The 18,111-nt window shown below is 39.4% G+C and overlaps 1 protein-coding gene across 1 annotated transcript in view; it reads left to right on the top strand.

Annotated features, from left to right (window-relative positions):
• The window catches only part of LOC136679406 (calcium-binding protein 7-like), a 44,995-nt gene that overhangs the window by 25,277 nt on the left and 1,607 nt on the right, over positions 1-18,111 (top strand). The window contains exons 2-4 of the mRNA XM_066657911.1: positions 11,271-11,414; positions 12,930-13,042; positions 16,205-16,355. Of these exons, the coding sequence (XP_066514008.1) occupies positions 11,271-11,414; positions 12,930-13,042; positions 16,205-16,355 (408 nt within the window). The remainder of the gene's footprint in view (positions 1-11,270; positions 11,415-12,929; positions 13,043-16,204; positions 16,356-18,111) is intronic.

Raw genomic sequence — 18,111 nt, 5'->3', positions numbered from 1 at the left:
AACGACACAGATTACACACAATGTACACAGATTTGCCTGCTCATTAACTTAATACATACACTATGCACCCGATATTTCACTGATAATATACCAAGTGGAAACATGCAGATATAATATTACTTTTACAGTTTACATATGACCATTAGAAGTTATAGACTTTAAATTAATTCAAACAGTAGTGTGACCAAAAAATAAACAACTAAACGATATATACATAGCAGGCATCACGGTGGCACTGCAGGTAGTGTCGCAGTCACACAGCTCCAGGGACCTGGCGGTTGTGGGTTCAAGTCCTGCTCCAGGTGACTGTCTGTGAGGAGTTTGGTGTGTTCTCCCTGTATTTGTGTAGGTTTCTTCTGGGTGCTCCAGTTTCAGAGCAACTGGTTTGAGCACATGTTCCTTTGAACGTGAACGAGCGACTGCTCTCTTGAACTCCAAGCATGCCGCACTGGGAAGTAAGCGTACAAAGGCTCAGGTTTTTTCTGTTTTGCATAGTTCACTTGTTTTTCCACACTTTGGTTTGTCTGTTTGTATCTTACAAATTACAGTTCTACAAGGCTTCTTTAGTAACAAAAATGCTTATTTATAGAACCCTGAACACATGAAGAATCATTCACATGATTAAAGGGTTTTTTGCATTATGAAGAAGTTCTTTGGGCTGATGGGTTCTATATAGCACAGTTTAGAAAAGGCTTCTATATGGCACCAGAAATATTTAATCTGTTGTTATGGCGTCAACCCCTGAAGAACATGTTTAGGGTTTAGCTTCAGATAAGATTTCACCAATGTATTATGAGGCTGGGGCTTTTTGGAAAGGATATCACTTTGCTGCTGTAGTGTTTATATTAACAGTCTACACTCTCCTCTGCTTTGCCGTAATGTATTTGGCGGAGTAATGTGAGGAATAAGAAACAGCCAAGCTGCCCTTAAAATGTCTCTAATCCAATTTCATGTTTATAGAAAAGATGATGGTAAAGTCTGTGGTCAGTTATTTGAGCTACTGAAATGGACTGTTTGAAAGATGTGTATTGATAAACTGAGCTGAACTTACCCTGATTAAATTGAACAAGTTGGAATGCTACTGGACTCCTGTGCAGTTTTGAATTTATTCACTTGTGCAGCTGTTAAAGTCAGCTTGAAAAAGACTTTCAGCACATTGTGGTAAAAGGCAATATACAAGCAACCTTTATAGGAAATGAATTGTGTAGATGTTTATTATGCCTTCTACAATTATATAATAATGGTACTGTAATGATTCTGCACACTGTAATGCTACATATGCTGGTCTCCTTGTGTGATTGGTCGTGGCTTGGATGTTCGTGGGGGAAGGTTCCATGGTCTCAAGGTTAGAGAAGCATGATTAGGACCTAATGTTTACCAGTTCAAACCCCAGGACAGGCTGAAAAAAAATTATGTGTGTGTTTAAAGCATAACGGTTAGCAGTTGAATTCTCTGCCTCTTTGACAAACTCAATATGCTAGATATACAGTCATTAGTGCTGGTTGTTTTTCAAAAACCAGAACACACTGATCACCAGCTATCGTGGGTTGTTTTGGACTATGCTGATATAGAACATGTAGATTTTATTTTGTGGGTGGGGCTGATTATATCCCTGTGCCAACACTTCCCAGATAGCAATGAGTGTTTTGCCCATAAATGACCCAAATGTCGCACAGCTGCTGTTCTCTTCTAATCCACATTTGGCATTGAATGATGCTGTTGACTCAGGGTGAATCTAGCTGCCTCAACTTAAACACAGGTCCACCATGTGTCAGCTGTCAGGTGTGTTGTCTACAAAATCTGTGCCAAATCGATATTTGGCCTATACCACTGTAATGAAAGTCAACACCTGTCAGTGTTATTACTGTGTCATAAGTGTCAACGGTAAAACGTAAAACAGATTTGGCCCAAATGTGTCTGGGTGGTTCAGTAGCCAATAATTAAGTCCTGCTCTTAAAGTCAAGAGGAAATGGAAATCTCAATGCCTCAACGTCTTTCTTTAATGTGAAGTATATTCATGTATTGAACCTGATTCCAGGGAGGCTCAAGACACATCCCTGATTATGATGAAGCCATTATAGAAGATGAATGAATGAGTGAATGTGATTTCTGAGTAAAACAGGACTGTTGGATTTGGATTTAAAAGCTAGTGTTTCAAATGTTTTTGACTCATTTTTTCCTTATTTTTCATACTGTGCTTTTAAATGATTCAAGCGTTTGGTTCAACTGATTCAGTTTCATTTCATTTCTATTAACTTACTCTTGTAAACCATTAGTTTCAGTATAATGTCCTCCACTCCCCATTAGCAGAGGTGAGGCAACAGTGTAAAGTGATGGGATGGCTGTATCTGTATGTGGGTGAATCCCATTTCGAGTTCAGTTGGATACTTGAATCAATTCAGCATGAAATGCCTTGAACATAACCTTCTATTGTCCATTATCTCACCCTCTTCAAAATGTACAAATGGTAGCTGTGGTATTTTAGGGAATGGACTTATGAATACTGATAACAAACAACCAAATAGACAATTCCTGCCCACGGTTCTGACCTTGTGGTGAAGAGCCATTCCTCACTTTACTGACCATGGACTAGTCCAGTGTTCTCATTCACTGGTCAGGGTGGCATTTGGGCTTAAAATACATGATGTGATATTATCAGTTAATAAAGGTACCTCATACCCACAGTCTTTCATGCACATCATCTTAAGGTATTTTACAGGAAGAATAATTCACTACTAAAAGATTATGAAGCAAAGTTTTTATATTTTAAATGATAGGACACAATGAATTCTACTGAATATAGAGATGACCCGCCAATATACAAATTCCATTGTCATTTCAGCTTAATTTGAAAACTTAAATCAGTGACATAACCCAATGGTGATGCATATTGGACTGAAAACAGATAAATATCTGAGTTAAATCTCTAGCCTACTTTGGTCAAAATACCACAAGGTAAACAGTCCTGTTCAGAATGAATGCTTAAGTGCCTGTTCCTTTAAATGAGAATGAACCTCTGTTTGCCCCAACCCAAGTGCTCAGAAGAGTGGAGCAAACAGCAGAGTGATGGTTTAGCCATGTTTGCTTGGTTCTCTTTCTTCTCAAGTCTTATTTTTGCTATATTTAATCAGGAGTCTTATTTCTCTGCATTATTTCTCTGCATCGAAGAGTTTGTGGGTTGGCAGGTTCTAGATCCTCAAATGAATGTTCACAAGCACTTAACAAATGTGTTTTTCATAATATGTTCCCTTTAATACAATGTAAATGACAGGACTCTCATTTACAGATGTTGATTTCTTTTTTTATTGACTCTGCGATTGGTCCCTCTTTCCCAGCTTTTTTGTTTGCATTAACTCTGACTCCATAGAAACCCTCTAAGGTCTTTGTGGATTGCTGTTAGTACTATGAAGGCCACTATTTGCTGCATTAGCAGAGTGTGTATACACCTTTATTGAGTCAAATGTGTAGGGAAAAAAAAAACCATAACCCCTGACTACTTTGACTATACCCCACTAAAGTGTGCATGTGATTTGGCCTCCTTAGAGGCTGGGAGAGAATCTCCCTGCAACAGCAGTCTGTTGCTGTGCTTAATACCCATTTGAATACTCCAGAGTCTTGTTAAACTAAATTTACAACCATATTCAGAAGTGCTGGGCCTGCCGGTAGACCCTAGCAGTGCACAAGATGGATTAAGCCTGCCACAGATGTTTAAAAATAGTGTCCAGGACACACACACGCACACGCAAGGGGTTAAGGGTGGTTTTGAAAGCATTGATTTTTAAGCGCATTACATAAAGAGCTGCTGTAAGAGTCAGTGCATTCACTGTGCTGGAGATCTGGAGATATTCTGTGGTTGAGATGTATTATTTTGTTCCTCCATCAAAAATGCATCGCTTGCCATTGATTTCCATGAAAAAGACCCACGGAGTCCAGCTTTGGCCAGTGTGTAACACTTACACTCCACTATCTGTTGAAGAAAGCTCACTAGATCTGAACCTTCGATGTTATGGCCTAACCATGTGTCAGCAAATAGTTGAGTTGGGGGTGGAGCTTCTGCCAGCCAACATGGGGCAGAAAGAAAACGCTGCTGTCACATGATATTCAGAGGTGTACAAACAGGTTTAAAGATGAAAAAATAGTTTTTTCATTAACCGGTTTTCTCCCCTTCAAAATAAATCACCAGAAAGGGTTTCACCTATAGCCTTTAAATTGGGAAATCCCACTCTAAAGAGAGAACTTATGTTTACAACAAGTATTTTACTAAATATTGACCATGTAACTGCCCTGTCCAAGACCAACAGTCACCCTGAAGGGGAAGAAGTGGTTAGACAAGATGAATGGATGCATGACTATGCTTAAAATCTAAAACACTGGGGTTATTACTTGTTAGAAAACATTCATTTTGGAGGTAAAACTCTTTAAATACTTGTGTTTGTGCAGCTGAACTTCCATATTGTTTGATAAGCAGAACTACCTGCCTCCTGTTTAGATCGCTCCATTACATTGTCCAGATTAATTTGCAAAATGTTTAGCTCTGCTCATCTTTATTTGATGCTCTGTATTCTCCACGTTTTTTGCAAAAATGGCAGAATTCCAAAGCACAAGGGTAAAGAGAACCTACTCTCAATTTTATTTTCTTGTCACTGTGCTTTGATCAATTGAAAACATATTAGATTGCTCTTACATTATCAAACTCATCACTGACCTGTCAGTCAACTCATCACTGTATAACAGTAAAATGCAGTTTGTTCTCTGCATTTAAGCTGTGTCAGTGAACGCAACACACATTAACACACACACACACACACTAGTGTTCATGGGCACTTCAGCCATGGATGTTGAGGGAATAGACAGCACTTTTCCTTCACCCCCACCAACTTTTTTCCTGCCAGTCCTGAGGATTGAACTCAAATCTTCTTAGCGACCCAAGCCCACTTCTCTACCATTAGCCCATGACTGAGAGCAGTGCTGATATAATGAGTTTCAGCTGTATATTTGTAGAGAACTATACTTCTGAGGCCTTTTACTGCCCTGATGAGTTCAATGATAGATCAAAGGTGCACGTTACCCTTTTATATTTGAATATCTATGGAGTTTCCATCTTTATTTTGAGACCAAAATTGCACACGAGTGGAAAATGTACATTTATGTTTCAGAAGACATTGTGCTTTTACGTATCGTATTTTCATTTGGAGACCGTTGTGTTCAGTTCTTTTCTCTGCAGATTACACAAGCTCATGAAAGATTTTATGATGTAAATTGTGTTTATGAGGCTTGTTCTGCTTTAATTACTGAAATGTTTTAGAGATACCATTCAGCAGCTTTCCTGCTAAAGAAAGCATTGTCTCAGATGCCTTTGAGATAAATGATTTGATTTTGATGGTCATTTTAATAAAAATCAAAGTCTTAGAATAGAATTCAGCTCCTACCAAACCTTCGCCAAAATCAACACAGTCACCATCGCTAACACACATCCTAACACCAGATGAACAAAGTGAACTGCCTTTGTTTTTGAAGTGTGGAAGTGCATTCAAAATATAACTAGCGGAACTATTACAGGAGACATATTATTTGGCTCTATGTGTGTGTGTGGGGTAAAGGAGTCAAGCAGTAAAGGAAAGCTCTTTAACCCTGTACACACACATTTCTGAGGCCAGTCACTTTCATGTGTTTTTCTCTCTTTGTCATCTCTGTTGGAGCCTCCAAGCCCATTGTAGCTTTGAAGCTTTGAAATTTGTGTGTGTGTGTGTGTGTGTGTGTGTGTGTGTGTGTGTGCGAGTGTGTGTGTGTGTGTGCATACACCTACTAACATCAAACACTGCATCGGTGTGTATCCAGGGCAGCTAGGCCAGGGGTCCGAGGGGAGAGAAGAAGGGCCCTCAGACAGGCAGCAGAAGGCTTTTCCAGAACCTTGGGGAGGTTTAAAGGAGACTAAATTGAGCAGGGGCCAGAAATCATCAATACAGACAACAAACAAACAGCAGCAAAGTCAGCAGCATGTTTAGAGGAGACTCTGGAAGTGGAGCTTAGTGCTGGTCTCATGGGTTCAGCTCAGGGACAAGGAGCAGGAATCTGTATTCAACTGAAAGAGTCGATAGACCAGAGTCATCCTCATCAGTTTAACAGAGCACGGGGTTCAGCGCCAAAGTAATACAACAGTCTGACTCATACACATCAGTAAAACTGCCACCCACGTACTACTTAATAATAACAGTCTTATTATAGTTTAATAATAATGTTGCCCTAAGACACAGACGGATGGCTGGATGATAGAATAGATTGTAAATGAATTAAACTCGATTATGAATGAATGAGGGATGGAAGAACAAATATAATATTGTGAGCATCATTGTCTGAGGAGAATATGTTCATTTTCTTAATTCATGGATAATAACATATGTAGGTGACTGAATGAAAGAATGCAGGGTGAACCAACAAATAAATGAATATGTGATCGATGGATGGATAAATCAGTGAATGGGTGAACAGGTAAATGAATGCTTCTTTAGATTAATAAACAGACTGATGAAATGGATCAACACATGTATTTAGGTTTGGTTGGATGCATGTCGGGATAAGTCACTGGAATGGTGATTGCCTCGGTAACTTGTTGGAATGAATGAACACATGAGTGAATGAATATCGGTATAAACACTGTGGGGAGTATATATCTTAATGCATTCCCAGTGAAACCCTCCTCGTTCTACACTGATGAATGTTGTATTGTGTATGTGGTGCTGATGTACTGATAAATGGGGTGTGAGAGAAACAGCATTAGTGTATCAACCCTGGATCCATATGGCCCTTATCTCTCTGCGAAGGTGGGGGCTGGAAAAAAATACATAGTCCATCTGTCTCTGGGCAGCGATTAAGACCAACGATCATCACTGTGGGTTTAATCTCCACACCAAAGGCTTACAAAGTGAAATGGAATTCTGCAGAAGGATTAATTAGTTCATTTCTGACCTCACACTTCTCTATTTCTACGTTCATGAGCTTCATGTTTAGTTTTTTGGCCTTTAACTAGAAGTGTGTGGGGTTCATTTCAGTAGAGATTGGGTTGTTGTGAATAGATTTGGCTGTATTTTGTTTAGCGGAATCAGACCCTGTTCACACTCCATCTCATCATACAAGACCAACACCGGTTTGTTCAACAGTTCGTCTGAAATGAAGGGGGATGACCCCGTTTTGGTGCAGCAAAGAGTTTCTATTCCTTTATGTGAGTCTTAGAACAAACTCGGTTAGGGATTTAATTACATTCAGCCACAAATGCATTAGTGAGATCTGGTACTGAGGTTGGACGATCACTTCTAGATCAATAAACCACCACTCCGACTCATCCCAATGCTATTATTCCATCACTCCACAGAAGACAGTTTCTCAGTGGCCCACAGAGCAGTGATGAGTAGATTTATATCAATTCAGCTGATGCTGGGCATTGCTGTTTGAGTGGATTTAGTGAAACAGTGACATCAGCTGGAGCAAGCATGCTTAGTATTCATATTATAATATGAATCCTAATATGATATAATATGAATCATAATATAGAGATGTTATGAATTCCGGGGTGCTCTTTTTCATTCTATATGCATTATCATTCATTCATTCATTCATTCATTCATTCATTATCTGTAACCGCTTATCCAGATCATGGTCGCAGTGGGTCCAGAGCCTACCTGGAATCATTGGTCGCAAGGCGGGAATATACCCTGGAGGGGGCGCCAGTCCTTCACAGGGCAACTCACACATTCACTCACACCTACGGACACTTTGAGTTGCCAATCCACCTACCAACATGTGTTTTTGGACTGTGGGAGGAAACCGGAGCCAAATTTGTGGTCATTGTTTAAACTAAATATATTTTAACATGGTGTAAAAACACCATCTGCACTTTATGCACAATTAACAATTAATTGTGGAAAATGGGATCAATTATTTTACTTCCATTTAAAAACAAGAATTTTGTTTTGTTCGTTTTGCAACGTCACAATTTTGTAGATATTTGGAGTTCTGATGGTTAAAAAAATAAGTTAAAAAAATAAATAGCATACATAAATAAAGCAGTGAGTATGTAAGTATAGACAATGATATCGTTGGACGTCCGGTCATATGAATGTGTTATCCCCAGTCGTTGGTTGTTGTCTCATTATGTAACAGCTAGCTTTCATAATTACATTAAAAGAATCTTAACATCTTTTGCTTGTCGTAAATATGTGGTTACAAGCCTCAGAGGGGATGAACGGTCGCTTGTGTCTTTCTATGTGTGTGTGTGTGTGTGTGTGTGTGTATGCAGTCGCCTCACTGTCTGTACAAATGTTTGCCGAATGAATGAAGGTGTGGGGCTTCCCTCGCTCTGAGTCGTTTATAAAGAAGACAGCTGAAGCCCGAAAGCTGGCGGACATGAATACAGCACACAGCAGGGAAAGCAGCTGGAGCTCTGCCAGAAAGCTGCAGGATTTCAATAGCAATGACTCTGTAACACAATCACTGAGAAATAAAACACCTGAGGTGGAGAGAGAGAGAATTTCTGTCTGTATATGATTTATTGTCTTTGCCTAAATCAATCTGATTAGAAAAAAAGCTTTTTTATGATATATTCCAGTTGTGCAATCATTCAAATGCAATTACAAAATTAGTTACATAGATATTATAGTTAATTACATTGTTACAATAACAATACAACTATGATAACAGCAACTTCTCAGTTTTTTACAATGTATAGATTATGGAGGAATGGTACTGTGCTCTTTGGGGTAATGGCTCTCCACCTGTTACTTTTGGGTTGGAATTTTGTTTTTGATGCAGGACTAATCTGACATCAATTCCTTATATGAAGTTCTAAAATGTAGTATACAACATTTTAAGAAACTGTTACCACAGCAAAGGGAGACTGTCTAAATATGAATAGATTCACTTTAAAAGAAATGTTTGATGAGAAATTGTCCATCAACCACTTTAAAAGAACCAGGGATGTTTCTTGTTTTACACCTGTATAGTATTTGCATTGGATTCCGATTCCCTTAAAATATTCACTGTGTGCAATTAAAATTCTTCCTGTCACTTTTCCAAGGCACAGAATCTTGTTGAATTTTAATGAAGCTCTGTCATGCTGCAGAAGACAGTTGGTGGTAAAAAGGAGCCAAAGGTTACATTCCCATGCACACTCTACATCCAAATAAACCAATTCAGAGAAAGATTATTTCAGCTTGAATACCTGACAATCTCTTCACTGGTGAGGAAAATGGAAGCTCAGTTTAGAGCCCAACAACTGGAAATGTGGAGCACTAAACATCTGCATCATTTAATTTGAATTTGAACATATTTTAAACCCAAATCCACAGAAATTTCAAATGTTACTTCATGCGCAACACTTAGCAGGACAAACCAAATCTGGAAATGCTCGCTTTTCTAAGCACACTTTTAGATTTCTGATGGCACTCAGCCTTGAGAGGTTTAGTGAGGTCAGACACTGAGGTTAAAGGATTTGCTCTGGATCACAAACACCTGTCCTTTCCATCCATTCCGTCTCTCCATACAACATAGATCCACTTTTCCGTAGCCCAGTGCTTAGGAGTTCATTCCCTACAGCCAACACACTGTATTGGACATGGTGACCAGGGGGCTCCCATTTCGCCTTGTGCAAAACCGAACATCAGTTTCCACAGTGGGTGCACCGTGAAGTTGCTGTACTCATTACAGGGGCGTCTATGGATAATGTATGTTGTATATGATGCCTTTTTTGTTTTACCATGACATTCCTCTATTAACTGAATTGTAGCAAATGTAATGGCACTGAGTTTGTTTGGGCTCTTGTCCCTGAGCTCATTTATCAAACCTACATTAGAAATAGGCTCTTTACAGTACGCTATTAATACCACACTTTATATAGTCAATATATAAGTCAATGTATTAAAAAAGCAGCATGCAGCGGTCATGCACTTGGCAAGAGCCACATATTTCATAATTATGATTCTGACATTATGATTTGACAAGTGGAAAATTGCATATGACTGAATGATGATCGGTAATGCATATAAATGAGATGGCTCAGTCAACCGCAAGCGCCTGGGAGTTAGAAGCTTTTAGCAGAGCCGTACGGATGTTATGGAAATCCCAGCCATCCTCATGCATGAGAGTGGCTCTTTAAAATGCTGGAACAATGTGATGAACCTTCTGCTTTCAGAGGCGCTAATGGCTGATCATTTTAATATTGCTCTCTGATGATAATGTCACTCATGCATTGTTCCATGTTCACGCATATTAAACATTCCATTTCTTTTAGAGATTGTACAAAGTGCATTGATCTGAAGGTGATGACTGGGTCCTTATTATTAGTCATAGCAGTTATGTGCCTGTTTGTTAATACATTAATAAACAGTAATTACTGTGTATTCAGTTGGTCCTAGTGTTTTCTACTTTTAATTCTTTAAAATTTGATCTGATAGCTCATTCATGCAGCCATAGTCTCAAACAATGCTACCATCCTTGGAGAGTGAGGGCAAGCACATGTTTCTTTAGCAGAAGTGTAGCTAACTTTTCTCAAACTGCAGCTAATGTGGTGCCTTTGGATAGTTCAACACGCTGGAGGAGAATGCCATTTGCCAAGATTTGCCACATCAGCTAACAGACCCAGCAATGTGCATGTGTAATGGGGAGATGTAGGGTCATCTAACCACAGAGGGAAGCTGATTGTGTTCACAGGACTTGCAGCCTTGGTTTGCTGAGGCATGGGCAGTGAACTGAATCTGATGATGTAGGGCCAGTGCTTAGGCATCAAAGCTATGTTGAATATCCTGCCTATCAACTGTATTATAAATACATGCTTGTAACTGTGTAACAGCACTGAGTCTATCACTAACGAGCTTTTTTACTGTTTTACTCAGTAACAAGAATGAATTCAAAAATTTCCAGAGCAAATTGTTCATGTTATGTACATTTTAATTTTGTGTAGAGCCCTTGTGTGAGCTTGCAGCTGAAGTGCCCTAATTAATGATTACTTAATTAATATACTGTTATTACAGTACTTAATTGGCTGCTACTTACTAATTTAATGAGCAGTAACTAAAGTGAATTAGCTCCTTCTTAGGCGAAGATCAAAGCTGGTTACAACTTAATAGAGTAGTAATGATCAGAAATGATTGAAACCATCAGGTTTATTTATTTACTTATTTATCTAGCCTTAAATATGGTGAAGGACAATAGGATTCAGACATTATATCATAATACATTATTGTGCTGGTGAAACCTGCTTGTGTATGGTTCCCTTTCAGAGATCCGTGAAGCGTTTAAGGTGTTTGATCGAGATGGGAATGGGTTCATCTCAAAGCAGGAGCTGGGCATGGCCATGCGTTCTCTGGGGTACATGCCCAATGAAGTGGAGTTGGAAGTCATCATCCAGAGACTGGACATGGATGGTGAGAAGCAACAATCCACCCACTTTCCACAAAAACACAAATATCAGTCGCTAAAAATATATCAGGCTTCTGTTCATCCAGCGTTCCTTCAGAAGTCAAATGTAAACTATTTAAGGCTGATGCAGAACATGGTCGTCATTGCTGCGTAATCTGCTCTTTCCATTAGTCATTTCTATATGATTTCTGTGTGAGGTTATAGTTATTTAGGTGAAGAACATGATGCCAATATGTTTGGTCACATTTTTAAAATAATATAAATCACTCAGTAATGAGTGGGTCTTAATGCAACACACAAAATGGTTACTGATCTGAACAGCACACTACAACTGAAGGTTCAGGGATAGAAAATCCAGCAGCAAATATCTGGCAACACATGTCAATCTTACCTCAATGCAAAGAGTGATGCAGTCCTCTGCACATTTATTTTTCCTTCTCCAGTGTTTGCCCTACTCAAGAACAACTGACCCTCCCACAAGGAGTTAATTAATTAGTTAATGGCCTTGACGATGTGTGAGGCACGAATGTCATGCCTGAAAGACAAAGCTGCAGCCGAGGGAGGGTTCATTTTTTGGTTGCTTCGTTTCATGTAGGATCCTTCAAAAGTGACAAATGCACACTTTGCTTCTGAGAAAAGAACTGTCTCAGCTGGTGTAGTCACTCAGAATCAGTGCTTCACATGTAGCTCATCACGGGAAACATGAGTAAGGGTACACCAGAAATTGTGAATCCATCCATCCATCCATTATCTTTAACCGCTTATCCAATTTAGGGTCGTGGGGGGTCCAGAGCCTACCTGGAATCATCGGGCGCAAGGCAGGAATACACCCTGGAGGGGACGCCAGTCCTTCACAGGGCAACACAGACACACACACATTCACTCACACCTACGGACACTTTCGAGTCACCAATCCACCTGCAACGTGTGTTTTTGGACTGTGGGAGGAAACCGGAGCACCCGGAGGAAACCCACGCGGACACGGGGAGAACACATCAACTCCTCACAGACAGTCACCCGGGGCGGGAATCGAACCCACAACCTCCAGGTCCCTGGAGCTGTGTGACTGCGACACTACCTGCTGCGCCAACGTGCCGCCCCAATTGTGAATCTGAATGTAATTTAAGTTCAAAATGTGTTGCATTTCTTAGATCATTGTGATGTGTGTCTTATGCAATGAGTTGTTTACTTTTTTTGTCTGATATTAAAGTTATAAGCTTGTCCTCTTTATACACTTTACACAGGGAAGGTTTTAGTCTTAGTGTTAGAACATTCTTGTGAGAATGTGTTGAATGGATTCAGCCCTAAGAACATTATTGATGTGAGGTATTAGATGTTGGAAGTTCCATTCTGGGTCATAAACACCACGCCATCTCATTCAACATGGTGTTGAATGATGCTTCATCACATCTGATCAAGCAGTTCATCTTCAGACCCAGCTAGTTAACTCTCTCTCTCTCTCTCTCTCTCTCTCTCTCTCTCTCTCTCTCTCTCTCTCTCTCTCTCTCTCTCTCTCTCAGGTGATGGTCAGGTGGACTTTGAGGAATTTGTGACACTGCTGGGTCCGAAACTCTCTGCTGCAGGAATGCCAGACAAGTTTAATGGAACAAATTTTGACTCAGTTTTCTGGAAGGTGATTATTAGGCACTTCACTCTTATTAAAACTGACAACTGTTCAACTGCCATTACACACACACACACACACACACACACACACACACACACAAACCCCTAAATAAGAACTTAAACACTCTCCCACTTCGCTCTGCAATTAACCGTTTATTAAGGAGTCAGAGAAATGTGCTGCAAACTGCAATAAATTCATAGCTCTTAGAGCAAGGCTAAATGTCAAAACTCAAAAAACAAGGTAAATGTTCATTTCTGCTAGCACCACTATAGTGAAGTAATGTCAATTCACCTGAGTTGATTTTTGACTCCTTTATTAAACACTGCAAGTTGAAGCTTATGATAGACATTCAATTTTTTCCATAGACATTTGAAGTTTGTATCAGAGGTAATAATGTGCTTCAGTAGTCTGTACAAAGATGTCTTAAGTGTCTCTAATCAGCGTTTCTCAAAGTGTGTAGGTATTGCAGTTGGGGCGCAAGGAAACTGAAGAAACAAGTATATGAGCCTGTCTTTATTAATGTCTTTTTTTTCATATAAAGCTTACTCAGTAAAAAGCACCCACTAAAAATGGATTCATTCGATAGGAGACCAGAACAATGTAGCTTGTCTGCAACCAAAATATGCTTTTATTCGCAAACTTTTATTTTGTAAATGCGCCACAGAGATTAACACAGTTTGGCAGCGAGTCACACACCGTGGGTCTTCTTTCACCCTTCGTAAAAACACCTGTTTAAATATAAAGCTGCTCAAATCACCAGCTTCACTGGCCTCCGCTTCATCGTCAGAGTCTGGTTTATAAAGTTAGTTTTTACCAGCTCTGGGTTTGAGCTCAGTAACGAGAGCACAACAGATAACAATGACAGATAATTACAGCTTTAAAAGTGGCTTGTATATAACTGTTAGAGTAACAGAGAGGGATCTAAGAGTTAGTTAATGTTAATATTAGCTGAGAAAGCAGCAAGTTAATGTTAGTCTCTGGCCTGTAGTATGTAAAGTCTCACTCTCTGATGTTAATGTTAATTAAATGCTGTTCCATATCATTATAAATGCAATATTTTACTGCCTTATCTACATAGGAATCAGCTTATAGCCAGCTAATATTTTGGGAATGGGGCACTCAGCAAATTAGAAAATTGTACCCTTGCATGTGCATTTTATTACCATTTGCTGGGGCAATACTGGACAGGTGGGGCACGGAAATCCCGGAATGATAGAAAACGTTTGAGAACCACTGCTTTAAATAGAGGGTGCTGAAATGTAATCATCAGGCTACTACCTGTATCCACAGTCACATACTTGTTTAGTTTGGGTAATCAGATGGTTAGCCCTTCTGATCAGCATCTGAAGACCTACAATTAGCTCACGTGGTTGTAGGAAATACCATTTAAAGATTACTTAGCAGTGGAAACATTAAGAGTTTATCCAATACACACACACACACACACACACACACATATATATATATATATATATATAAATGTGGAACCTACGAACTTGATCCGTTCTGTGACCTGGTTCGTAAGTGGAAAAGTTTGTTTCTCGACTCAATTTTCCCCATTTAAAATAATGGAAAAGCAATGAATGCGTTCCAGCCCACCCCAAAAGTCACCCTTTTTGCACTGATATATGTTTACAAAACTCTCAAATTAGTAAAAAAATACATGTAGCATTACTAAAAATAAAAAATAAATACAGTGGTAACAGTAATAAAAAAGAAATAAAAAAGTTTTAAGTGGTTACATATCGCTACGTTGAAGACGTGACCACTGTCTGGAGGAGTAACACAGGCACTGGCTGTATGACGGGAGGTGTGTGGGGGGGGGGTGGAATAACGGAGAGTAGGCGGTAAATGTGGGGAGATGAAGCATAGATACGGCTTAACTTAGCACCAATTTCGATGTATGCTTTTTACACTAATGCTAAATTGGTAAAGCTACAATGTGCTAATCTTAAAAGCTCACTCAAGTCTGGGCTAACTGGGAGACTCGCCTATTGGGGTCAGTGGCCATTTCCAGCCGCCGGTCATGGTTCATTGGTGGAAGGAAAAAAATATTCAAATGCTTAGTTCGTATCTTGGAAACTTCGTTAGTACAGGCGTTCATTAGTAGAGGTTCCACTGTATATAGCCCGATGAACAGCCAGATGTAGCTTTTTTTTTCAAAGAAAGACATTTTCATAACATTTTTGATGGTTTCTTTGGGCTTCTTTGAGGGTTCCATACTGCTGTATATCTAGAACCCACTGTGAATGTATTGCCATAGTGCAGGAATTCATCTATGAAGCTCAAACAGTGAATCTTAATGTCTGCAGAGCAGGTTTTTACATTTTCATCTCACACTTGGTGCTGTAGTGTCCTTCAGCTGAGCACTTGACCTATGCCCCCCCTCTATTAACTCTCTTCCCACCTCACAATTGTAGGTTCAGAGGTCTCTCTCTCCCTCTCTCTCTCTCTCTCTCTCTCTCTCTCTCTCTCTCTCTCTCTCTCTCTCTCTGTCAAATGACTCCAGAAAAAGTATAAAATAAAAACCATGGACATATGTGGGTATTTTGACTGCTTTAATCTAGACAAAAGCATTTATAAAACACAAATACTGTCATATTTAGAGATTAAAAAGGAACTTGATTCAGTTGATGTTGATGTTGAGATGTTACCTCACTTTGGATCATTCATACTGGAAAACTACACACACCTAAAACCCAAGGGCAAAACAAAACAGAGTTTAAATATTTGGCCATTGCATTTTAAATCAATAAATAAAATTTGATGGGGTGATGTGTAAGTCAGAATTAAATGGAAATGTATGTATAATTTGATCAATGCCTCTTTCACACATTAACTCCAGGAAATTTCTAGAGAAATTCCCAAGTATTGGGGTCCAGAGATTTCCCGAATTAGTCCTTATGAAGCACACAGTGGAGATTGTGTGTGTCAGAGGCGCTCTTGCAGTGGTAAATATATATAATATTCCTGAACTTTTGCAGCTCTATTCTCATATGCAGACTCTAACTTTACCTGGAGCCATTACTCTGGGTAATTTCCAGAACAAATGCCGCAGGAGCTTGCATTCACACATACAGCTTCTCCAGGTAAACTCCAGAATGCTCCTGGGTTCCCCTGAACAGAATTCTGGAAAATGATGGGGATTTTTTTACCCTTGCTTTACAGTGTGACATGCAGAAGCTCACGGTGGAGGAGCTGAAGCGGCTCCTGTATGACACATTCTGTGACCATCTGTCCATGAAAGACATCGAGAATATCATCATGACAGAGGAAAACCACATCGAGAACCCTGAGGACTGCCAAGTTGACATTGATTGTAAGAGTTCTGAACGTGATATCACTCTGACCTACTCATACAAGACATGATTAGTTCTGCATAGATTTCACTCACTAACATTTCCACACAATACTGCTACATTGGCCACTTTATAACAAACATCTGCTTTGTAATGTCTGCATTTATTGTCCACTTTATTAATAAGACATACCCTGTAGTGTCATAAAAAGGCATTTTTATTAGAAACACTTAACTTTTACTGTCTTTTATTATTAACTATTGTTTAACTGAATGGCCACTTCATTAACACCACTTACCCTATGTTTTCAAATCCCTGGCCACATTATTAGACACATAGTCTTTTATTCTTTTCAGTCATTGGTGTCTGTATTAGAAACACCATTGTATACTTTCACAGTCTGGTCACTTTATGACCTATACATATATAAACTTTTACTCACTGGTCATTTCATTTGAAACATCAACTCCAAGTACACTGTTGTTCACTAAAAGTAGATACAGTGGCTGTGAATAATTTGGCTCCCTAATCCCTTGTTAGTATTGTGCTATTTAGTGATGCACTATTTAGCTCACCAAGTAGAACTAAAAACAAGTGTATTCAGAAGCTTCCACTGTCTGTTGCTTGGTAACAAAGAAACTTGAAATGCATTCTGGTCCACATACAGCTCGTCTAGTCAGCTCTGATGTTTGCTATAAGTTATGAGTGCATTGTGGCAAGCTGTAGTGCCACCAAAATCACACTCAAATTTGACTTTCAGAATTGAACACTCAGAGATAAATGGTGACATGCTCAATTGTGCCCTTAGAGCCATTTTGGAAACAGCCAATACCAATGTCCCTTTTAAATGCACAGCAGTGGAATGTACAAAATATTCTCTTCTCCAGAAGGAAAGTTGAATGTCTTGAGTTTTTTCATAATAGGTCTGTTCTAAATAGAAAACAAAATTATAATCTGAAGGTGAAATGAGTTTTAGGAAGTAATCCAACTTCAAAGTCTGCAATATAAACCTCTTTATATGGTATAATTTTGTTCCTGAATTTAAGGAACTAAAATGAACATTTGAGGGTCCCACCAGAGTGACAGGGAAAGGTACCAGCACATAAAAGCTACTGTTGGCATTTTTCCACTGCATGAAACCTACACAAATCTATTTGAGCTCTTTTGCTTTTCCACTGGACAAATCTGGTACCTGATCCCTGGAACCAGGTAAGTTTTCAGTTCGAGCTCACTCCGGGTTCCAACCGTGCCAAATAGGTACAAAATGGTGGTGTGTAAATCCTGCAGAGTGCTGATTTGCCAGAGCAATGTCAATTACCACCAAATGCAGAACCCCATTCAAATCCAGCAACAATCACCGATTTTTAAATCTAATTCACAACGGCAGCTCGCAACTTTACCTCAAGCTGTTTTGAAGAGGTTTATATGCTCCTTGGGCCAATGGCCAACAAAAATTTCCAGTGAAAACTGAATGTGCACCAAGGAAAACTGATCACGGAGCCATGTTTAGTCCAAAAAACAATTTTGCGGGGAAGTCCTGCCAGTGGAAAAGCAACAAGCTTTAAGTGTGCTGAGCCGAGTCGTGTAGAGCCAGACACATGTGGTGGAAAAGCACCATGTATGTACCATTACAAATGTTATTATTCATCACTTTCTGAGCACAACACCTCACAAAAATACCCAGCCAAGTATAGCACTGTTGTCAGAAACTGATCAGAGGTGAAAGAGTTAAAAATAGCGGTCGCGGTAGCTGTATTGCAGCCTGTAACTATACAC

Source organism: Hoplias malabaricus, chromosome Y (genome assembly GCF_029633855.1).
Source record: "Hoplias malabaricus isolate fHopMal1 chromosome Y, fHopMal1.hap1, whole genome shotgun sequence".
Taxonomy (NCBI): Eukaryota; Metazoa; Chordata; class Actinopteri; order Characiformes; family Erythrinidae; genus Hoplias; species Hoplias malabaricus.
Note: the sequence above shows the minus strand (reverse complement) of the source record. Positions and strands in the feature narration are given on the sequence as shown.